This window comes from Gopherus flavomarginatus, chromosome 2 (genome assembly GCF_025201925.1).
Source record: "Gopherus flavomarginatus isolate rGopFla2 chromosome 2, rGopFla2.mat.asm, whole genome shotgun sequence".
NCBI classification, from domain to species: Eukaryota; Metazoa; Chordata; order Testudines; family Testudinidae; genus Gopherus; species Gopherus flavomarginatus.
The window spans coordinates 175794852-175820156 of NC_066618.1; the positions used below are offsets into that span (position 1 = coordinate 175794852).

Here is a 25305-nt window from a genome sequence, read left to right on the forward strand (position 1 = left end):
CAGGGAATATAAATCAATTGACAAACAATGTGGGCATAAAATGAAAAACTTGTCACCCCACAAAAATCTAAACACAAATTTAGGGGTTAAGGGCTTGTCTACAATAGGGATTTTTGCATCAGTCAGGCTGCATGGTGCAGTGGATAGAGCACTAGAATGCAACTCAGGTGACCTGGGTTTATGACCTACAGCAAGTGATTTCACCTTTTGCCTCTCTTTCGCCTTTCAGCCTTCTGTCTGCCTTCTCTATTTAGACTGTACGCTCTTCAGGGCAGGAACTTATGATGTGTATGTACAGTGCCTACCACTGTACTGTTGGAACCTTTAGATGCCACAGGGTAGCTTTGCATCTATGTAGTTATGCCCGTGCAAACTCCCTAATGTAGATAAGCCCTAAAGCTGGCCTTTAGGAACAATAGCCATGCAAGGGAGAATGAAAAGCTGTACTATTGAAGTGATAGAGGCTAGAGACATTCTGCATTGGGTATGGCAGAGGCAGACAAATCGCCTAGATGAGGCTAGAAGAGAGCGCACTGAACAATGGCTCTTACTACCCCTTTAAAAAGTTACAGCAGGTACCATATTGGTAACCTCTAGGCACTAGTAAGTGTGTGAGAGAAAACATGGTGATATCCCCAATCTACTTGTTCATGCCCCATTGTGGGTATGAAGTAATGCTGGACAGCTATATGCCCTCACCTGCTTGTGCACCCAGTGTGCTTACACATGAATTCTTGGTGTCTCCTGGATGGGGAGTGTCTTCAGTGGGGTGGCACAAATAGAGTTGGTGCAGAATTTGGCAGTACATTAGCAGAATGAATGATGCCTTGCTAAAGAGGAAATTCTCCTAGGCAGAAACGGGTGTAGGACAGAGGCCGCAAAGGCCACAGAACCACTGTAGGAAGGTGCAACGTGTGAACTGCATGTCTCCACAGTGGCCTTTTCAGCAGGCTCATAGAAAAATGACTTTGGAGTGGAACGCAAGGATAGCCACCGGGTCCAATTCTATGAGAATCCACTGGCCAAAACCTAGGTACTGCAGTCTCATTGATGGAATACTCTGCCATAGCGGTAAGGGTGGACTCATTTTCTTCTAGTCCCTTGGATAATTCCCTTACAAACATCACATTTACTCAGGCTATGCTCAGGGAATAAGATTTGTCCCTAAGTCCTAAAGAGACACCCCCGTGAGTAAAACTTGCCACCTGGTCATTAAATCCGTAGATCATTTTATTTATTAGGAAACAGGATTTAATGTAAGTAATAAATTGTGCATGTTGGTACTAACATGCCGGATCTCTGGTTTGTCTTTTGTAGACGATTGCCCTGCTCCTCCAGCGCCATTTGATCACCGGATTGTTTCAGCAAAAAAGGGAGTGGTCAACAGTTATTATGAAGTCAACCGGAATGAAGTTCTGGGAGGGTAAGTGGAGCTAACGCTGTCAACACAAAAATGAGTTTTCTTGAGCCACCAGGAAAATATAGCAAATAGCCTTGTAATGAAGGGGTATGTTACAGTTGAATGGAAGCAGCACGCCTTGCTAAAGCCTAGCTCACAAAAGTGCTGTCTAACTGTAAATTGGAGATGGACTAAAATCATGCTACTTTTGTGGGTTTTTGCGGCTTCATGCTTCGGTTTATATTTGGTATGTAAACAATTTCCTGAGGCTGCTGCATCAGTGCCAGATAGGAATTATAGTGCATTCCAACACAGAGTTTTATCTTAGGCATTCCCAGGCTGGCCACCACTTGCAAGAACACTGTAGAAGAAACATGATACCAGGGGCTGGGCCAGGGATGGCTCTAGACATTTCGCCACCCCAAGCACTGTAGGCAGACTGCATTCAGCGGCTTGCCTGCGGGAGTTCCGCTGGTCCCGCGGCTTTGGCGGACCTCCCGCAGCCGTGCCTGAGGTCCAGAAGCCGCAGGACCAGCAGACCTCCTGCAGGGAAGCCGCCGAAGGCACCCTGCCTGCTGTCCCTGCGGCGCTGACAGAGTGCCCCCCGCGGCTTGCCGCCCCAAGCATGCGCTTGGTGTGCTGGGGCCTGGAGCCGCCCCAGGGCTGGGCACCTCTGTGGCAGTTCAGGTAGGGCTCTTGAGCCCTCTCCCAACTTGTTTGTAAGAAGCTTTAAAAAGTACTGTTATTTCCTTTAGTCCCAGAACTACAAGACCCGAGCCTCATTCCATTTTTCTTGGAAGAGGTGGCAGGGGAGGCAGGGAAGGGACACAGTTGTGAAATTATGCAAAATATTTTGGTTTTATGACATTTTGTGGAAACTAAATTATAGCTGTGATAGTGCCCAAATGACAGCTTAGTAGGTTCCCTAGTCTGGGCTGCTGTTTTGTAGTTACACTGAAAAAATGCTCTCATACCCTTTAGCAGTGGTTCAGATCACTACAGCCTACCATAATGACACTGCGGTGTTTGTGACTATTCACCGTATTCTTTTAGAAAAGCAGGTGCTGGACTTGAACAGTAGTTTATTCTGCCCATCTACGTTGCCTTCCAATAAGAGGAAGTATCTGAAGATGATGTAACAGGAACATGTTTCACATTTTGTTAAGAGAATGTTCAAAAGGAAAAAACTAAGAATGCATTAAACGGATTGGTTATAGTGTAGTTAGGGCAAGATTGTGACCCTCTTACTCACACCACAAATAGTCCCATTGGCTTCACTGGGAGTACTCATGTGACTAAGCAGGTCATAAACTGGCTTTCATTCATCAGTGAATATTAGTGAATTAAATAATGGATAGACTAATAGCAATCAAAACTGAGTGTGATTTTGATGTACCTAAATGTATGGGAATAGGTGTTATTTGTGTATAGAATAGCATTCCAAAGACTCAAATGCAGCGTGATATGTACATCAGGATTTGCCAATGCTGGATGGAGAATAATCTGAAGTGTCTAAAATCCAGACTCCATGCTGGATTCCTATCTCATGTTTAACACTGAATGGTGACGGATGGGTTCTTTTTTTCTTTCACCCTTAGAGGGCGATTTGGTCAAGTGCACAAATGTGAAGAAAAAGCAACAGGTCTCAAGTTAGCAGCAAAAATTATAAAAGCCAGAGGTGCTAAAGAAAAGGTAAGCATAGGCTGCATGGCCCCCATGCCATCAATACCACATGACCAGTTGGGTAATAGCTGGTTTGTAGATTCTTTTCCCTTCCCCTCCAGGACTGCAACCAGCTTATCAACCTCCTTTCAGTTCTTTCATCTTTTTATTTTTTAATTTTCACTTTTCCAACTTTTTCTCACGTCTTTTCATTTCTTCCCTTTTTTTCTCCTTTGTTAATTTTCTTTACATTTTCTTAGTGAAAATGTTTGTCAACTTTTGACTTTGCATGTGTTCTCTGTCGTGCACTGCACACTCTGCTGCAATTAATTGCTATTATCTTGCTGGACTTGATAGCAAGGATGTTCTGGGCTTCAGTCACCAATGCATAAGAGTGGAGAGCGATTTGTCTGGCCATTCTGCAAACCGCAGGGCACTTCCCTCACTTTCATTTAATGAGGAAAATCAAGCAGGCATTATTATGTGGCAGCTGTGTCATTACTAGTGCCTGCCTTTCTCCATTTTCCTCATCAGTCCGACCTCACTTCCACCAAGGCCAAGAGCTCTCTCTCCTCACTGCTGCTCATTATCACTGAGTGTCACATCACCATATATAGCCTGTGTTATACAGGAGGTCAGACCAAATGATCTAATGGTCCCTTCTGACCTTAAACATGTCTGAATATTCCTGTCAGCACAACAGCCATCAAAGATGAATGCTGGGGTTGGTGGACACAGGTGAGCATGTGGGAATGATGTACTTGCCCATGCCCCTCAATTTGTTAGGTGTCTGCTATAAAAGCCTCAAGTATAATATTCCTTACTCTTTTCACAGGAAGAAGTAAAGAATGAAATCAATGTCATGAACCAGTTGAACCACACAAATCTTATCCAGCTGTATGATGCCTTTGAATCCAAAAATGACATTGTTCTGGTCATGGAATAGTACGTATATCTCTCTCCTTCCCTTTTTTTGCTCTTCCGTCTTTTCCTGAGGTTGCAGCATTCCATGTCCGTTTCTCCTGAAACTAGAGGTGGAGCTTCTCACGGGTGAAAAAATCATATAAAAAGTTTGAGTCACAGGAAGCCATATTAAAAGAAAGAGTTTTCCTGAGTAGTCATTCATAAACCTTGTTCAATGCTGTCATGATGATTTAAGGCACCGTACTCGTTACACCATCACTCAAACTCCACAGAGAGAGAGAGGGAGAGAGAGCTTTAGATGAGAGAGCCACAGGATGTAGTTCTCTGTAATTTCCATTAGGTGGTATTGTTTGTCATCCATGAAAACAGGCCTGGGTAAATTTCCATTTATGCGAGGGAATGCACGGCCTTACCAGAGGACAAGAAATACATGCTGGCTCTATGCCACCGAGGATTACCCTTACATTGACCTGATCCTCCTGGGGCTGGTTAAGTTATCTTGAGGGCCAGATTACATTGGTGGTGAAGCACAAAACAGCTGCACAGCACTATAGAATCAGGTAGAGGTTGTCTAGACTCTAGAGGAAGTCAAAACTGGTGTATCATGCACATGGTGGGGGGTGGTAAAAGGTGCAAGTTATATTGGCTTGGACTCTTCAGAACTTTCTTAGACTTAGGACTTGTCTACACTATAGACATAGGCAGCTCATGCACCCCCCATTCAAGGAGGATAGCCCCCTGCCCTGCCTTTTCTGCTCGAGGCCTCGCCCTGCTCTGCCCCTTCTGACCACCCCCCCCCATGCTGCCTGGCCTACTGGTGCAGCCCTGAACCCCTGCCGGCGCCTGGAACAGCCCTGAACCCCGGCCGGCCTGCCGGTTCCCAGAGCAGTCTGGAGGCCTCTGGAACTGGGGCTGCAATAGGGAGCATTAGCGGAGGTTTGGGGAGGCTTAGCTTCCCCCGGCCTCCATTATCTGCCACCCATGATTACACAGCCTTTACTGGTATAGCTATCCCAGCAGAGCCCTCTTGTCCAGACACAGCATAAACTGGCAAAAAGACTTTTCCTACCTGCATAGCTACACCAGCTCCCACAACAACAGTAGCACTCTTCTGTCAGTATAGTTGCATCTGTACTGGGGGATTTGCTGGGGGTGAGGAGGGGTTGATTTTTTTCACGCTGCTAACCATCATATCTATGGCGGCAAAACTTCGTAGTGTAGACTAAGCCTTTGATTTGCTTCTCAATTTGGCCTGCATACTTCAGAAATGGCAAAAGCTATAATTCTGCAAAAAAATATAGTGTTAAACTGAGGGTGTTCTAGACTGCTGGAAGAAATTTTAAAAATCTCCATTGTGAGTTGAGATGGGCTCACACTGGAATCTTGAATCCCAAATCCATCAAAGTCTGGGGTGGTTTGGATCTAGATCCAGGAGCCTGATTCTCAACTGCATTGCCTCAGCTTTATCCTGATATGACTTCGCTGATTTCACTGGCACAAAAACCATGTTAACACAGAAGAGAATTGAGCTCAGGTCCTAACTTTTAGATTTGGATTCATCTCAGATAGTTGGATCCAGACTGGTAGACTGGATCCAGGCACCCTCAAACATGGGGAAATTCAGGTCAGGATGGATCTGAACCAGTTTGTAGGAGCCAATCCCGCTGGAAACTTTAGGGAAATTCAGATCAGCATACTAACTTCATATTTTGGGTCCATCTCACTGTGCTCAGCTGTGAAAGCGTCTCAGGAAAATGGTATTTTGGACCAGTCTCCAATATAGCTTCTGCATTAATTTCAAGGCATGAATTTTAACTCAGTGACTATTCTACCACTTTTCTCTCTGCAGCGTGGATGGAGGAGAATTATTTGACCGAATTATTGATGATAACTACAATTTAACAGAGATGGATACCATCTTGTTCACAAAACAGATCTGTCAAGGGATTCAATACATGCATCAGATGTACATTCTTCATTTAGACCTGAAGGTACAGAACAAAATGCATGCTTTATGCAATAGCAACTTGGCCTCTACCATAGAAATTAATTTCCCTAAGCGAAGGCACCTAAGGTTCTGTAGATTCCCATGGTATATCATGATCTCTGTTAAATCAGTGTAATTCAGTGTAAATTTACTTTAACCACATTGACTTCCATTAAATCACTCTGGACTTTTACCACCGTAAATGAGATCAGAATCTTGAGAAGATCTCATCAAGTCCCATGGCTTGAGCTTTCTGAGGATGATTTTCCAGCAAGTCAGCTACTGACTACAATATTTTGCACTTCTGTGTCATCTTTCATTCATGCATCTCAAGGCACCATACAAACATTAATTCATTCAACCTGACAGTGTTTCTGTGACAAAGGTAAACATGATTATCACCATTTTATCAGTGAGGAAAATGAAACACAAAGCGATTAAGTGGCTTGCCCAAAGTCATAAGATATGTCAGAGACAATGAAAACCCAGTATCCTATTCTAATGTCTAGACTGCACTGCCATTCATGAGCATGAATAGCATCAAAGGAAGCTGTGGTTAGTGACAACTTTTTTTTAAAAATGAGGTAAAAATTAAATGAAATTTAAAAGTATTGGTGGTATATTGCCTTTGACCAATTTAAAACAAACTCCTACTAGTGTGTGTATTTAAAAAAAAAAAAAGCAGATGCTGCAAATTTTGGTGTAGCAGTATATGTGCAGAGACCAGTTAATTTTTAATGGGTTAATTTGCAAGTATGAAACATCAGTACTTGTATAGGTGTGTCTAGTGAGGACACACATTTGCAGCAGATCTTTATCCCTCTCCATGGCCAAGTTTTTTGCTGAATAATAAACTTGTCAGTTATCTCTGTTGAGAGAGGAATAAGAGAGAGATGCTTAAATGCCCTTACTTTTATGACTAGCTATAAAACTTCCTAATGATCTGCCAGGTTTACAGCAAAGAAAAAGGAAACATGTTTGGAAGTTTGTTTTTCTTGGTTTTTAATTTGCTTAAATAACTGGAAGTTCATATCCTGGATCTTCAATTAAAGCGGCAAAGAGTTCTGTGGTACCTTATAGACTAACAAAAGTATTGGAGCATGAGCTTTCGTGGGTGAATACCCACTTCATCAGATGCATGACCCCTCTGATACTTTTATCTTCCATGTTTTTAAAGAACAATATTGCATATTTGGATCTCACAGACACTTGTGTAAGTCAGTTGCAATTCTTTGTAAATATTCATAGTCTGGAAACTATAAGCAATAAATCTGCTCTGTTAATTGAGATTAATTTCTTGGAGTTGGTACAGTTTTGGTGTGAACTCAAAATGCAGAAAAAGAGGCATGCTTACATCCAGGGAGTTCTCAACAGAAACTCTTCCAGGCACATAACGACCATCAATGGTGATTCTATCCAGTTCTCCTTGCTCATAGATTACTTTGTGATATGAAGGTGTTAAAATGGAAGAATTAATGAGACTCATCAGGGTCGGTGTCTGGGACACAGATATTCCATTATGAGAAATATGCTTAAAAAATGTTAAATGCAAAGTGAATTAGTAATGGTGACAATGGATAACTAATGTCTTAAGTGTTTAGAGCTGTTTTATTTCAAAGAGGACACCATCAGTAACAAGACCAGGGTAGCTATAAAACTGCTGGCAGTGAACATAAGACTGCATTGTAGACATTTGTACTTCAAAGACAATGGGCCAGATTCTGCTCTCATTTCATCTGGTATAATCTGGAGTAATTCCGTTTATGCTAATGGATTTATGCCAGTAAAACAGAGAGCAGAATTTGGCCCTATGAAAATCCAGAAGGATTTTAACCGATGAATCCCACCTCTAAATATCTGAGAAGAGTGTAAAGCTGATTTGATTAGTATAATGTATTATCAGGCAGTTGCTGCCAGAACAGCAGTGAACTCAGAAATCTGGGGCACAAAGATAAACTTCAAAGCACTGCAAAATCATTTTTAAAATGTTCTGATGTCAGCTCATTAAGGGCTGTAAAATCACAACGCCAACATCCTGAAGCCTGTTTGGAAGCTCCCTCCCCCTCCCACTAATGAGTCCTTTCTCTGAACTACTGCATTATATCAAACTGAGACGCCATGGAGAAGAAAAAGCAGTACTGGCACAGAGTCCAAAACCTCAAATGCCACATGATTGCTGGAGGAATTACCCACAAAGTGAAACCTGCCCAGAGATTAAAGCGCTGAGATGCTTATTTTATGCTTTGCAGTGTTTTTAGTTTTGATTCCACTACAATTCACTACAAATCCAGTTTGTCATTTCTCTTAAAAATGTGTTTTCTCTTTCCTCCTGGCAGCCTGAGAATATCCTGTGTGTGAATCGAACTGCTTATCAAATAAAAATTATTGATTTTGGATTGGCAAGAAGGTATGTATGTGTAATCATGCTAATCATAACACATGAATTAGGAAACAATCTCAAAAGTGCTATGCCTTTGGAAGGATAAAGCTGATGCATAATAGCTTCCTACCACCTTTGGAACAAGCTTAAATGTGGCTCTTTTAGTGAGGAGCATCCATAAATTAAGCAATGGATAGCAGTAAGGTATATTCACACAAGAACAGAGTAAAAAATGTTAGTTTAAAACCTATTTTCAGCTGGTATGTCTAAAGAGGCTTGGCCATAATAGACCAGACTAATGGTCCATCTAGTCCAGTATACTGTCTCCAAAGTTGTCTCCAGTACAAGCTGCTTCAAAGAAAGGTGCAGGAAATCTGCAGTACACAGTTATGGAATAATTGGACTGAAGTCCTTATACTAAGACTGGATGTCTTTCTAAGAGACAAGCTGAAGCTCTAGATGAGCTCATCCTCACCATGGGCTTGATGCAGGAATTACTGGTAGAAATTCTCTGGCCTGTCATGTGCAGAAGATCACATTATATTATTATACTGGCCTTTATGCCTACATCTACTTTAGACACCACTGGTGGTGTGTGTAGTGTAGGTGTAACTACCTACCTCAGTAAAAAGCGCACTGTGTCCACACTGCGGTATGTAGCTACATGTGTCAGTGAAAAGCTCTGGCAGCTCCCTGCTGCTGGAGTCATGCACTGCAGTGAGGAAAGGCTCTGGCAGGGGCTTTCCTGCAGCGGGGGAAGGGTCCAGTAGCAGGACATTACTCTGCTAAAAAATAGGAGGGAGACGGGGAGGCACAAGTTGGCATGTCTGTACTCTACTCGCCTACCCCGGACCTCTTGGGCTACACTGCTGTTTTTATCTGAGCTAGCTATGAAGCATGAAGATTTATCTCTCTTACAAAAACTTATTTTCATCCTTACTGTTGTACCTCTGATTGTTCTGGTTTTCCATATAAAAACTCCGGTCTTTTTCTGAATCCTACAACATTCTAAGCACCAATGTTAGAAGTTGTTTTAGATGTGAAATAGGTATTCACTGTCCTTGTTTCCATCATCCAGATATAAACCCAGAGAAAAACTTAAAGTGAACTTTGGCACTCCGGAATTCCTCGCTCCTGAAGTTGTGAACTATGACTTTGTCTCCTTTCCCACGGACATGTGGAGTGTAGGAGTCATTGCCTACATGCTGTAAGTAGGACTAGTATCTGTACTGTGCACACGCTAATTTATACTGACTTTCTGAAGCTTGCTGTTAAACTGGAATATTGACTAAAGCTGTATCTGGGTTGCAAATTCATTTGCCCTTCTGCAGTCTTTATTCGGTGAAAACTCCTGCTGATTTCAATTCTCTCCTGTCACATTGAACATCTCAAGTGAACATTTTTCACTCATTCTGTGCATGCACTTTCCATTGACGTCAGTAGGAATTACACGTGTGAAATGAGTGCAGAATATGCATAGGGATCCACAATTAGAGAAGAGAACTGCTGTGCAGATCATAGAGTAACATTTTGCCCTTCAAACATGCATGATAATTTTTACTTGTTTTATTCAACCCCAACAAAGTTATAATGAGCCTAATCCTGCGAAGTGCTGAGTGCCCTACATTGCCATTGACTTCTGAGTGTGCTCAGCACTCAGTAACTCTCAAGACCAGGTCTTAATGGACAACAACTTGCTGCGAGGGGTTAGGAGCACAACCGTGAACAATGAAACAATCCCAGAAAGAATATGACAAATCAAGAGTAGGAAGAAGGAACCACAGAAGAATTAACATAAGTAGACACTGGTAGTGAAGATGTGGGTTATGCTATGGTGATAGTTAAGCACAGGAAAAGGTTAGACAAAGAGATTATGGAATCCCCATCATTGGTGGTTTTGAAGAACAGGTTACACAAACATCTGTTAGGGCTGGTCTTGGTTTACAGTAACTCCTCACTTAAAGTTGTCCCAGTTAACATTGTTTCGTTGCTGATCAATTAGGGAACATGCTCATTTAAAGTTGTGCAATGATTCCTTCTAACATTGTTTGGCAGCCGCCGGCTTCATCCACTGCTTGCAGGAAGAGCAGCCCGTTGCAGCTAGCTGGTGGGGGCTTGGAACCAGGGTGGACCGGCAGCACCCTTATCAGCTTCCCACTCCCCTAAATTCCCTGTGCTCAGCCACCCAGCAGCTATCAAGGCAGTTCAGCTGTCCCTCCCCCCACTGCCATGTGCTGCTCCTGCCCCCTGTCTTGGAGCTGTTCCCAGAGACTCCTGTTTGCTGGGGGGGTGGGATGGCTAATGGCAGGGTGTCCCCCTCCCCCCTGCTCCTGCCCCCCACTTACCCCTTCTCCATATAGAACAGATGGATGGAGAGAGACGGAGAACTTGGGGCAGCAGCTGCTGTCTCAACTTCCTGATCCACTTAAAAAGGAAATGCACTTAAGAGTGAGTCAGCTTACTTAAAGGGGCAGTGTGCATCTCTCTCTCTCTCCCACACACAAGGTGTGTGTCGGTCTCTGTCTGCTATGCTGTCTCCCCTCCCTCACGTTTGTGCTGCCTTGTGTGAGAGGCTACATTAACAATGTGTTAACCCTTGAGGGCTCAGCCGAGTGCTAGTTCATCATTTAGCAGCAAGGCATTCCCTGGGAAATATCCCTCCCTCTTCTACCCTCTAACTTCACCACCTCAACCAAGCTTCACAATCATCGTAGCTGTGAACAGTATTAAACTGGTTGTTTAAAATGTATGCTGTGTGTACATCTATATAATACATAGTTTTTTTTGTCTGGTGAAAAAAATTTCCCTGGAACCTAACCCCCCTATTTACATTATTCTTATGGGAAAATTGGATTCACTTAACATCGTTTCGCTTAAAGTCGCATTTTTCAGGAACAGAACTACAACGTTAAGCGAGGAGTTACTGTATATAATCCCACCACAGTGTGTGTGGCGGGAGGGATGGACTCAATGACCTCTTTAGCTCTCTTCCAACCATATATTATTATGATTCTGTGTTTTTCATATGCTATATAATACTCTTTAGGCTCAGTGGATTGTCTCCTTTTCTGGGTGATGATGACAATGAGACTCTCAACAATATCCTGGCTTGTAGCTGGGATTTCGAAAATGAGGAATTTCAAGATGTTTCTGAAGAAGCCAAAGACTTCCTCTCAAAGCTTCTAATCAAGGAAAAAAGGTATTCAGATTCCCACCATTCCAGACCTTTGAAATGTACATTTGCTGTTATCACATTACAGAACACCAAAAATGCTCTGTCACTTGTACTGCTACACTTGATGATTACAGTAGCCATTGTGATTTTGTTATCCCTAAGCAGAATATTGTTAAATTCTAGGCAGTGTCCAGAGATTAGATGAATGCATCTTCACAGGAGTTAACACTTCCAGTTGCCATTTTTCAGCTGCCATCTGGCACAAAGTATCTTGCAAACTGAGCATCATGCAATACCAAAAGGATGGACAGCACACATCACTAGCTAGGGCATAACTGTTGAATCCCAAGATCCCATATGTATCACTTACTAGTGTTCTGTTTTCCCTTTAGCTGGAGAATGAGTGCAACTTCAGCCTTAAAACATCCTTGGTTATCAGACCACAAACTCCATTGCGGACTACACAAGCAGGTCTCCAAGTTTAAATATTCTTGTTCTTTGCAGATCTGCCAGTGCATTTTTGTTCTCGTTACCTCAATATTTGTTCTGAGATTCTCTTATTCTGTACTTGAGTCTGTCCTGCTGCTGAATTGTGTGTCATTGTGATATATATACATTTGTTTGCTTTTGTTTATTTTTTGAGGCTGGCATGTTTCTGTGTGTGTTCCCTGGCTCTTGCATGTCTGTTGGAAAAAGTACTCATGATGTTGGTTATTGTACATTGTTGAGTGGATCGATATGTTAGCAAAATAACAGACAGTTTATAGCAAAGCATTAAACATTGCAAACTTTCTTTCATTTTCCAAACAAACATGGGCAGGTTTGGCTTTTAAAATCCCTTCTGGTTCACTTGGGGTCCTGCATGAAATCTTTTTAAAGGTCAATCCCGCCCTTTCCCACCTGATACCTTCCTACCTCCTAACAGAACCTGGAATTCCTGCCAGGACACGTCATTTACTTTAAACAGCCTTCTGGGGACCATCATACCCAGGGGCGGCTCCAGGCACCAGCACGCCAAGCGCGTGCCTGGGGCAGCAAGCCACGGGGGAGGGTGCTCTGCCAGTCGCCGCAAGGGCGGCAGGCAGGCTGCCTTCAGTGGCCTGCTTGAGGAGGGTCCGCTGGTCCCGCAGCTTCGGCGGACCTTCCACAGGTGTGCCACCGAATCCACGGGACCAGGGACCTCCCACAGCAAAAGAGCCGCCCCTGATCATACCATCTCCAACTTCAATGTGTCTGGGGCTGGCCAGCTCAGTGCTAATCTCAATAGGAGCATCCCTTACTTTGCTCTAAACACTCCATTTAGCTGAAACAGGGTCATGTGGTTTAAAGTAGTTTTTGATTATTACTCACTTAACTAGTCAGTAGGTTTTGGAGGTTGAAAGCTGTTGACAGTCTCATCAGTCGGTGAGGCCGATCCATGTGGTTTCATAACCCAAAACAGAAAAGCCTCTGAAGAGGATACCTGAGGTTGCCATACATTTAGAGTTCAAAAGTTTGAGCCTTTAAAATGGATTCCTACATTTATGCAGCATTTGGAGCACAATACATCTTTGTTCGGCCTTTCTTTCAGCTTGTTATCTGCATGTAAGCGACAAAAGTCATTAAAAAGGCAAAGAAAACAAAGCAGAAAAATGAATTAAATAAAATTACTGTAATGTACTGAGTCTAGCGTATTGGTGTCAGTGGTTCCTTCTACTGAACAGAATCAGACCAGTTCAAAATCAGTACTGTCATTAGTAGGTCAGGGTCTCTCCCTTGAGCGCAACTGGTAGAGCCCTGTGCTTTTAAAGCAGGAGGATCTGAGTTCTTTTCCTGCTGCTGACGTTCCCATTGTGACAACTAGAGCTGGTCAGAAAAAGGAAAAAATTCACAAACATTTTCTTTATCATTTTTTAATTTGCATGGACATTTTCTGAGCTGCTCTAGAGACAAATGTGCAGTCTCAGGTGTTCGTGAGCACTTGAAGGTGTCAAACACATTCTGATGGAAAATAAAATTTTAATATAAATATGAAGGGATAGAGGGAAGTCAAAATTAAGAATGTTACACTTTTAGGTACACCTCTAGAGGGATATCAGGGTTAGTTGTGCCCCTATTGATATGGCTGCAGTGAAGCCATGGATATGGGGAGGAAGTGGTCATGGTGTAGAGCTTCATGAAGCCTGGACCTCTTCATGAATGGCTGGATCCTATTGCCCCTTCTATGTTGGGGAAAACTATTTCCCCAGTGGAGAACTTTATAGAGATTTCCTCCATTCTGACCTCCCTCCTATAGTTTCTCTGTGCATACTTGTACTTGTTTAAAAAGTAGCTGTATTAAATAGGCAGGTGTTGCAGTGTTTTGCTATTATATTCAGCACAAGTAAGAAGTGATGGAGTTCAACTAACTCTTCCAATAATGTCTCCTTTTTTCTAGAGGAAGGCTAAGTGCCACTCAAAGTCTCAAGCACCTGTGGCTCAATGACCTTTCCAAGAAAGCTGCCAAATGGAAGGTTTGTCTCAAGCCCTCTTGTTTCTCTTCAGAAATAAATGGTGCAACATCTATGGAAGGTATCAGTGGAATAGCAGAAACAGCCACAATTAATGTCGCTGGAAGATTTACTCAGCAGCACCATCTGCACAACTGTTTGACAAGCAGTGTGTCACCAAAGCACGAAAACTATAGGCTTGCTCCATTGATTATGACCATCACAACAGTGTGAAAGGGAGGAACAGTGAGAAAAAAAATCATAGTTTATATATGAAACTGCACATACAGCAAACTCGGTGGGTGAAATCCTAGCTCCATTGAAGTCAGTGGTAAAACTCCCATTGACTGTAATAGAGCCAGGTTTTCACCCAATAAATGTTCAGTGCTGGAAGCTTTTAGTTTCTTACATAATGGTTGTAAGTTTGGTTTTAAAAGGGATAGAAATATGCTTGTATAGTAATTTCTTAACAAAAGGCTATGGGCCATCTCCTCAACTGGTATAATCGGTGTAGCGCCATTGACTTCAATAGGATCTAGCCTTAAATGAAGTTGTCCTGTGCTGTTGAGGAATCTGTATCAAACATCAAAGTTGAGACAAGACATTTCTGTCTTTGTCCTTTTTCCTGGATCACTGTCTTTGCCCTTCCATTGACAAACACTTCATTACTAGTTCTTAGACTGGGGAGGTTGCCTTCCCTAAGGGGGCCAGGACGACACAAGTCTGCTCTAATTTTCTGTCTCTGGTCTTTGACTGAAGCATATTCACTCAGCCACTTAGAAATTTACTCAACCACTTTCTCAGATGGCAGAACACTCCATACACCACTGCACCGATTCCCACAGCATCTCTTATGAACTACCACAGGACTGGTGCTTCCTTTGAAGCACTGTGGGAACCAGTGCAAATGATTTGGGGACATATCTGAGGATGACTGGTTGTGGGTCATGGTACGAAGAAAGCTGATATAACCCATGCATCGTAATAACCACATCCTTTTAGCATTGCACCATGAATAATGACTGAGATACCAAAATAAAAATAGTACCACTTTTCATTGTGTGTGCTAATTGTTAAGGGTATTACCATCCATCTGTTAAAAGACAGTCTGTAACTGATGTTTGCTTTCGCTTCCAATGTATTTTGTAAAAAAAAAAAAATTTAAAAAATAATCACTGTTCAGAGGGGCTGAAAAATTCTTAGTCTATTATGATTCACTGTCACTTGCTTTTGATATCTCCTTTCCTGAGCTGCCAAAGCCACATGGTTTCTTAGCATGCTAATGCAGTCACACCAAATATTGGGGAGGGACACGTTGCATCCTCTTTGTACTGATCCTCACGTCACTGGAGCAATGTCAATTTATATCAGCTGAGGTTCTATCCCATCTGCAACAGCCACACATTAAAAAATAATTTTTATTTTTTAATATTACAAGAAAGCAATTATCTGTCTGAAGAAAAAATCAAGTTTGAGATAACGTTGACGGCCAGTTCAGTGAAAAAGAAAATAAAATGTTCAAATACACTTTTTAAAGTTTTGTAAATAGTAGCTACCTTATAGTCTACCTTACAGGAGGAGATAGTTTTTAAAAAATGAGTTTTTGAATTTACTCCAGAAGTGGACTCAGTCATTACTGTGTTTTGTTTTTAGAACAAAACCATTGGGATTGCCTCATTTAATCCATGATAATATATTCATGTAACAATTGATTTAAACATGGTATGGTAAATGTTTGTTGTGATTGTACAAGCAAATGAAGATAATCACATACTCCCATCCCATATGACAGTAGTGACAAAATGACAGCATTGTTGCATTTCATGAGAGACCTCCTGAATTTTTTTCAATAAATAAAGAGACCTAGTCCTTTTTATGTTGTAAATAGCATTAAATGATCTGTCACAATCTGAGATGGGGGCGGGGGAGGGACTCATTGTAAGCAGTCAGATTCTGCATTGTTTTCTATCTCATACACAAAGAAACCGCCCTGTGATTTTTCTAGGAAATTAAACCAAATAATTATATTAAAAGTATATTGCTGAATTAACTAGATTCTTGGTTTGTTTCTTTGCAGATAAGCTGCTGTGTTGTTACTGCTGGTAAGAGATTTGGAGATATCAGCAGTTCTGGTGCTTTGACCTTGTGATGACTTGAGGCTTTTACTAAGTGGACCAACACCACTTTAGCTGCAGGAAAAGTCCAGCATTATTGAGCTACCTTTTCTTGCTTCTGCTTTCAAAAGAGGAAAACAGCTGCTGCAGTTCACAGGAAGGTGTCTCTGCCAGAACAGCGTGTAATTTCTGTCTGAGATTGCTACGCTAGTTTGAGTTCACAATATTATCTGTCTTGTCTTTGCTTTCTTGATTTAGTTAGTGAGAGATCTTTGGGTTTGAATAGCATTGGCTCTTTCTCATCTCAGCCCTGCCAGCAGAAGATCTCTGCATTACAACAGTACTTGGAGTTCTATTTGAGACTGAAACCTCAAATTGCTTTTGAAAAACAGCTGGTGGCACATTTAAAACTGATTATTCTCTGACAGTGGCATCAACAAGGACTAATCCCACTAAAGTTAAAGAAGCTACACCAGTGTGTTAACAATCTCACAGACAAGCTCTCAGTGTACGTAGGATGCCTTTAGACTAGAGTATGCTGCATACAGGACTGCCTTTGGTGTTTCCTAGCATATCACATTGGTACTGTTTTAAATTCAGTTGGGTTAATAACATACAAAAGGATATTTTGTTATTAGGACACCCAGATTCTCATCTCTAGTGTAAATACAGAATTAAGCCCTTGACTTCAGTAGAGAACAACTTCAAATCAGTTCCTTTGGATTTATGCCAATGTAACTGGCTAACTCCGTTGTTGGCACTGGAATTATGCTTATGCAAAACTAGTTTGTGAGAGGAGAATCGGCCCCCTAATCCTCACAACCCAGAGTGTCCTGTTTGCTTCTAGGAAATGGCTTATTTAAAAGCTCACCAAAAAAAAAAAAAAAATCAAAATATTTTCTATTGCTTCTCCAGATTCCAAACTGTTCTAATACATGGCTAGAAGAGGGGACTGGGAGTCAGGCTACCTGTACTCTATTCCCAACACTTTGTGACCATGGGCTAGTCTTCTAAACAGCCTGAGACTCAGTTGTCCCATCTGTAAAATGCAGATAATGACACTTACCTTTGTATAGTGCTTTTTGTATTAAAGATTAGATAAATCCAAAGTATCATTATTATTTTACTTTACTATGCTGACATATTGTTGCAGCTTTGGATTTTTTTTATTTTGACTAATCAGTTTGTAATTAAGCAACATGTCAACACAGCCCAGTATATTTTTCTTGAAATAATGGCATATCTTGTTACAAGGCAGAATGGAAAAGGCCAACTCAATTTAACATTAGAATGGCAATAATTCCCACATAATGACTGTAAAAGCAGCAAAGAATCCTGTGGCACCTTATAGACTAACAGACGTTTTGGAGCATGCTCCAAAACATCTGTTAGTCTATAAGGTGCCACAGGATTCTTTGCTGCTTTTACAGATCCAGACTAACACGGCTACCCCTCTGATACTTGACACATAATGACTGTCATATCTTTGCCCTTAGGAAGTGATATTTGTATATCAAATTTCAAGGAAAGAATCAGATGAATACATTTATTGGACAGCATGCATGTGACATCCTTGACAGTTAATTACAGAAATCCAATTTTGTCCAGAGTTCAAAAGGTATTTAATAGATAGGTAGATAGATAGATGCTCTTAATGAAAGCTAGATTATACATGCATACATATAGCAACATTACTACCACAGTACACTAAAGGAAGAACCAAGAAAGCATAGAAAGCACTGTCCCATTTTGACTGCTCCTACCTCCTGTTTAAAATTTTAGGGCCAAATCTTTAGGCCCAATTAAAGGATTAGAAAGCATATCTTATACTTACAGTGATAGTGTCTAGAGCTCAATCTGTTTAGCTTAAAAAGGTTAGTGGGTCACTTGATTACAGTCTGTAAGTATCTATATAGGGAACAAATATTTAACAATGGGCTCTTCAGACCAGCAGAGAAAGGTATAACACAACCCAGTGGCTGGAAGTTGAAGCTAGAAAAATTGGGAAATAAGGCATAACTTTTTAACAATTTCCCAAGGGACATGCAATCCATCCCTGACCATTTTAAAATCACAGTTGGATGCTTTTCTAAATGATCTGCTCTAGGAATTATTTTGGGGATATTCTGTGGCCTATGCTATATAGGAGGTCAGACTAGATGATCAGAACTGCTCCTTCTGGACTTGGAATCTGTGAATCAATCATCGTACCTAGTTCTAACTCAAATAAACTCCCACTGGCATCAATGAGAGTTTGTCTGTGAAAGTACTGAATAAAATCTAAGCAAGGGAAATCAGGATTTGGCCTGTCAGCTGCTTATTGTCAATCACTGTTCTCCTTTGTCTATGCAAAATAAGTGTGAACGCTACTAGAACACCTTTTGATAAAGCTAGAATTCATATGATGTGTTGCTGTTCCTACTACAAACGAGATCCTCGATCCTGCTAGCAGTTTGTATGATAAACAATTCAGTGATCAGACTAAAAGCAACAGGCTAAAACTGGAATGATGAAATTTCACTTACACAGCTCAGGGCCAGTATTTTGTTGTTTTTTCCTTAATGGTTTTTATGTAACTTGCATGTAATTTCGAATCTTGATAATTATACTAAAATAACTGTGACTATAGTCTTATAATCACTACCTGCTTTAATATTAAATTCAGCTGATGGCATTTGGTGTTTCTGGGGAATAAAGAAGATGCATACACTTCAGTAATAATTAAGAGCTAGATAGTTCCTTAAAGAAATAGACTCGTATTAGCAGGGTGTAGAGGGATTGCACTGAGTTGGAGTCAGCCACGATTCCTTCAGAGAGGATAGGGGAATGTGGTCTCTGCTGTGCTCTTTTACAGGGAATAGAGTTCACTACCACCACCTCCTCTTTTGGGCATGCACAAATAGACACATGAAAGCTATGGCACCTCAACATTCTCCACCCTCTTTGGGAGGCTAGTACCTCTGTCAACATCAGTCTAAAACATTTTTGGAGCTGCATGGTTGGCTTGGCTCTAAACCAGGGGTTCTTAAACTTCAGTGCACCACAACCCTGTCCTGACAACAAAATTATTACATGATCCTGAGTAGGGGGAGCCCCACTGTCCTGGGTGGGGGGAAAGCAGCTGGAGCCTGAGGGTCCCAGCCTTGAGTCCTGGCCAGTCTAATGCTGGCCCTGGCGATCCCATTAAACTGTCCCTACCCACAGTTTGAGAACTGCTGCTGTAAACCATTTAAGGGTGCAGGATAGGGGAGAGGAGCACTTTTTGTTCTCTCCTTCATTTGTGCACATATGCAGGGCCAGATCCAGCATGGCCCCTAATATTGTAAATATACTCCAGGGACTTGACTTTCACTCAGATGCTAAAATACAAGGTAAAGGCCAGATTCTAAAGTCTTGGCTATGCTAGCGTTTATTTTTAAATTTTTTACTGTCGCACTGTCAGCAGTGCACCTCCGTCAGTTGTGGCAATGGTGCAAGCTGTGATGTTATCAGGCTGTTAACATCTGATGGGGTTTTAACCAAAGATCATCTAGATCTGCTGTCAGTGCAATTAGATGACATGTATTTTATCTCACCTGCTCTTGATTTACATTAGTACTCCTAGTGCTGATGAAGCTGCACCAGCAACGGAGCACCAATGTGAAATATGAAGGAAAATGGTAGCGTAGCCTAAATCACTGATCTGCTATTATGTTCATGTATGCAAATGGAGTAATGGATTTATTTATTTATACTTAGTGTATCTTGCAATGAGCACCATATATTGCAGGTTAGGATCCAACCCAAGGCATGATTGCAGATTCACCTTCAGAGACCATAACTTCTACTGTCATGAATTCAACAAGAAATTCAAGAGATCAAGTTATCTTTTATTCATAAAACTGTTAGGAGGCACTCTTCAGACAAATTAGGACACATTTGCTCTGCCCCTAGTTGTTTATAGTCTCATTTGCACATGACAGTTTATACTGATTTAATTATCAGCCCATAGATATTGAACAAAAACGTATTTTCTAACAGCTGTGTTTTTAGCAGACTGTTAAATGTACATCAACAAGTTATGTAGAGCTGTGCGGGGGGGGCAGGGCCCAAACAGCTGTATTTTTAAAAAAAACCCTACTCTCAGGTATGTCTACGCTACCCGCCAGACCAGCAGATAGTGATTGATCAAGCGGGGGTCAATTTATCACGTCTAGTCTAGACGCGATAAATCAACCTGAGCACTCTCCCATCGACTCCTATACTCTACTGCCATGAGAGGCACAGGCAGAGTTGACGGGGGAGTGGCAGCAGTTGACTCACCACAGTGAAGACACAGTGAGTATGTCTAAGTACATCGTCTTCAGCTACGTTATTCACATAGCTGAAGTTGTGTAACTTAGATCAACCCCCTCACCACCACCACTGTAGACCGGGCCTCAGATGTGAGTGGTTAGCTCCCTTTAATGCCATGTATGTGCAGCTAAAGGTACAATTTGGTCCTCAAAATCACAAGCATGGTATAGCATGGGGAAAGTAACAGCACTGTTGTCAATGTTGTAATATTGATAAAATAGATTTTATTTCTGCAGCTGAATATGAGGCAATGAGGAAAAATGCCCTTTGTACATAGCTTTCACTATGCTTAACAACAAATGGCTTAAATAACTATTAATAATCATTAGTGCTAATAGAAGTGTGTCTTATAAAATGTTGTTTGAAATATTCAGTTGTTTTCTGGCTGTTGAAATTTTAGTAAAATAATACTGACACAAGTTCTTTAATAGAGTTTTTGAATTCTGTCTCATTGCACTTTGAACAGCATGCCGTCTTGTTTTCTTTTTAATCCTGGTTTGTTGGTTTCCTTTTTACATAATAAGTACAGCTATTGATTGCTATATTAAATTATCCTTTTGTTTAAACAGATAATTTTTGATTTTATACTAGCTTAAGAAAATGGATTTAAAATAACTATGTGAGTGTCTGTGTGTTTGCTTATTGATGTTTTTGTTGTATATTGCTTTTTGAGATTTAATTTGGAAACTGTGAATTCCTGTCATTTGCACAAGTTTGGGTGCAAAGGGCACTTTACTAGCTGGGGTTATTACATTCTGCTGTATATTCACAGATGGGCAGAGATGGCTGTAGCTACTGCAGTTGTAACCAGGGAACAGAGTGGAGTAGAAGCAATGCTATGAAGGAAAAAGGTGTCAAGATGCAGTATCCAGTTATGTATGCTCCCACATTGTCCCAAAACAGCAACACCTTTTCTAGGTGAATAAATTTAAGGGCCAGATTATGGGAACTACATTGATTTAAATCATCTGAGGATCTGGCCCTAAACTTGATTGTAGAGAGGAAAACAACATCCATTTGTGCGTGTAGACAACTCTAGAAATAATCTTACATAGTAATTACTGTGAGGTGCTAATCAGTGGAAAGTCAATGGGAATTGAGGGCACTCAGTGGCTCTTCAGAGTGCTCAGTAATAGTATCTGAAAAGGTTGGGACAATACGGTTCTTTACATTTTCAAGTACTGTATGACAAATGTTCTGTAGTTAAGCCAGTGCCAATATGAGCTAGAAATTATTATTTCCATTTAACAGATGAGGCAGATAAATAAAGTGACTTGCCCAAGGTGGAAGGCAACTAGTGGTAGAGCTGGGATTAGAATTAAATGCATCCTGGGTATCAACCCCAGTCTCAGAGTTCTTTTAGGCAAGATACTGGTAGCTTCTCAACTTGTTACCCGTGGTGAATACCATGGAAGTTATGAGTGAGGAAGATCTATATTGATTCATGAGTTTTAGTAAAAAAACAAAATGAAAAAGACTGAACATAATATTATATTTGAAAAGAACCTGTGGCCATTTGCTTACCACAGCATCTTAACAGTGCTCGGTGACCATGTGATAATATGAATATTGCAAACAGAAGGTGAAGTTTTTTATTAAAATTAGCACTTCTCAGATGCTTTTTGGTTGCAGCTTCTGTATGTTTCTGAGCTAAGACCCTGAGTTAAATTCTGCTTTCGTTTGGAGCCATACAATAATATCAATGCAGTTTCACAGATCTAAATGAGATCAGTATTTGGTCCACCTTTTATAACACTACCAGTATAGAAGCAGTCTCACAAATAGAAAAACCAGTTGCTGCCAGGCTTGAATACTGGTTTAATGGTCAGAAAAAAAGCAGTTTTATAGTTTAATATTGCAAAAAACTCATTTGAATGATTAACTAGAACATACATTTTTGCAGTAGTTAAGGCAGTAAGAGAACTGGCTAGAAACTCTCTCTCCTATTTGCCGCTCTTGTTGCTTGCATCCAGGGGTGAAAGTAACTTAAGGGTCTTACCACTACACAGGGCTGGGGTCTTGAGCAAGGACTGGGGGCACTCAGGCAGAAGTGATGGGGCTTTAGGTGAAAGCTGTGGGGCCTTTAAATCCCTGGGCCCTTTAAATCACCGCCACTACCCCAGAGCTCTACTCCATACCGGACCGTACTGGCTCACTTTCACCTCTGCTTGCATCTCAAATTAACGATGGGCTTCCTCAGCAAAATGATGCATGCAACCTCCCACTCCAAAAGCTTTTCAACCGCCTGCTAGTGATCTGATAACATTATGGGGTGATGTAAATGCTTCTCACACTGTAAATTTGCAGTACAGGATAGTGATCAAAATGAGTGCAGTTTTCCTTTAACATCAAAAGCCACAGCAGTGATAAACTCACACTAATGTTCCAAACTCTGTTAAAAACTATTCATCCTTGTTTCCCCCTGAAAGGATGCTGCATCTTTTACACATCATTTTGCATCATCATCATCATCAATATATAGCTGTGATTATGTCTAGTGTAAATGAGACTTACATTGCATGAATCCATTTAGCAACATTAGACAGTCAATATCACCTTCCATGAAGGCTTATAGTTACAACTACCTACCTATTTAAAATACTAGATGAAAACTGCATCAAGGTATCTCTTTGTAAATATGTTGGTTTAGCTACATTGTTAAAGTCACTAAACTCCCATGTGATCACACTTAGATGCAGTAGCACACGTTTGTGTCCCATAAAGCAACATTTTCCTAAAGCTCAACAGTGGGTGTAATAGAGCTAGGACTAGGAAACTTATGGATGCTTATGTAACACATAATTTTATTTTTGGAATATGGTTTTGTAGATTAGTACTTGTATCTGGGGGATGTGTTCCCTTGTGAACAATATATATCAACAATGTACACAAATTATACATTTTAGAATAAATACTGACTTTGTTTACTCTAACGGTCTTTGGTTGGCTGTATTAAATTTAATGTGTCTGTTCATTTTTGACCATCAGAAAAAAAATGTGCTCTTTTTCATATGCAAGCTACAAGGTAAATAAAGAGTAACCTGCAGCTGAGGCAAGCTTAGCTAACTGCCTAAACAGAAGATCAGTTTTTGGCTTTTCTGATAGTCTCACCTCCCTCAGCAAGTACAGCTGGGGCTTAATTTAAAGTTTATTCATTGGGCTTCAGAGCTGGTTTCCACTGACAGGAGAGGGGAATCCCTTTATTGTTTAAATACTCTAGTTACTTGAGCTGAACTAATAACTGATTTTTTTGGTTCAGTGGCTGAACCAAAACATCCAGGGGAAAAAATGTTTCATTCACAAACTGCACCTGATATTTTTGGTTTTTCTCACCAAAATAGAAATCCTAAAAAAAATTCATTCCAATAGAATGAAACCTTTCAAATGTCATTTTGAAACAACATTTTGAAATGAAAGTTTGTTTCAGAACGGATTGTTTATAAAGTGCCAAACTATATCACCTTTTCTTTAAAAAACAATCCTCATTTTTTTTATTCCTCTGAAAGTAGCTGCTGAATTCAACTCAAATTAGCAGTGTCCACTGCTCTCTGTGGATAGATTGAGCCCAGTGCCTATAGACTGGAGAAGGTGAGCCCAATCCAGTGCTTTACAGAGGGCTCAGCTACACCTGGGTCTATAAAGAGCTGCTAATAGAGAGATGTAAGGATGGTGACAGGCTGAGCCCTGGGGAAGATGATATCACAGTGGAGGTAAGGTAGCTTCTGTGGTGGGTCCCAAGAGCTAGAAGACAGGGATTCAGGAAAGCAGTCTTGTGGCATCTGCTCCAATGTGGGAGAGCAGAGCTGATGGAGGGTGGGAGGCTGACAGGCTGGAGTGCCAGAGATCCCTGAGTGAGGTGGCCTGAAGCCTGTCACCAAGGATTGAGTTAAGACTGTGTTTGTTAACTCCTGTTATGAAAATAGTCTTTCTTGACTAAGAGTGGGTGTGGCAGCACATGTTTTGGAGCTGGGAGAAAAGGACAACTCTGGTGAGTCACGTCCTCCTCCCTGCCCCCCCCCACTGCATTTTTTTTTTTCAGTGAAGTAACTATTTGACTAAAAAATGTTCCACTCTGCTAGTGCCTGGGCACCATACATGTCAGTTTGTTACACTCTTCTCCATAAATTCTACTTTATAGTAATCAAAAAGTCTAGTTATTATTTGAGCATCAGATTTTTAACCTTAATTAGGCAGGGAACTTACCTCATGTAAATAAGAAGAAAGACATCTGTTAAGAGTTGGATCAACCCTAAACTTGGGTGACTAGACCAATAACAGAAATAAAAGAGAAAAACCAAACATGGACACTGGGGGGGAGAGCCACAAGTATAGAAATGATTGGGGTTGGCCTCTCTACACAGGGTATCCCAGAGTGCTGTAGCCTTTGAAGGTCTAACTGTTACTTTTTATGCACAGCTCATTCATAATACTGATCACAACTCTTGACATTTACTAAGCAAAGGACTCACCGCTGCTTTCCTCACACTAGAAAACTCAGTGGGAGTTTTGGCAGGGCACTGCAGGACCAGCCCAACTGAACAATATGAGCCCCTCAAATTAATTTGTAAACCAAATAATATCACAATTTTTATCTTGTGATCTCAGCACTTTTTAAAAACAGTTAATGAAGCTAGAGTCACCAGGCACTATGGCAGTGGAGTTTGGAAGTTGAAGGCAGTGTGGAGGTGAAATCTTCCAACTCAGGATCAAGGTGCAGGATACATGGGCTGGAATAGCAGCTACTACCCCTCTGTATCAGTTACACAGGCTGCTGAAACCAGCATTCAGATCAACAAAGCTACCCTGATATACACAAGTATGGATCTGGCCAAAGTGGTTTGTCGAACTCCACAGAGAAAGT

General features: G+C 41.2%; 1 protein-coding gene across 3 annotated transcripts in view; it reads left to right on the forward strand.

Annotated features, from left to right (window-relative positions):
* The window catches only part of MYLK4 (myosin light chain kinase family member 4), a 137899-nt gene extending 120476 nt beyond the window's left edge, over nucleotides 1–17423 (forward strand). For all 3 annotated transcript variants that reach the window (XM_050939947.1, XM_050939945.1, XM_050939946.1), the window contains 10 exons: nucleotides 1318–1423; nucleotides 2998–3091; nucleotides 3897–4006; nucleotides 5835–5976; nucleotides 8309–8379; nucleotides 9431–9559; nucleotides 11399–11551; nucleotides 11920–11998; nucleotides 13944–14019; nucleotides 16073–17423. In XM_050939947.1, the coding sequence (XP_050795904.1) occupies nucleotides 1318–1423; nucleotides 2998–3091; nucleotides 3897–4006; nucleotides 5835–5976; nucleotides 8309–8379; nucleotides 9431–9559; nucleotides 11399–11551; nucleotides 11920–11998; nucleotides 13944–13991 (932 nt within the window). In that variant the 3' untranslated portion in view covers nucleotides 13992–14019; nucleotides 16073–17423. The remainder of the gene's footprint in view (nucleotides 1–1317; nucleotides 1424–2997; nucleotides 3092–3896; nucleotides 4007–5834; nucleotides 5977–8308; nucleotides 8380–9430; nucleotides 9560–11398; nucleotides 11552–11919; nucleotides 11999–13943; nucleotides 14020–16072) is intronic.
* Nucleotides 17424–25305: the final 7882 nt, after the last annotated feature.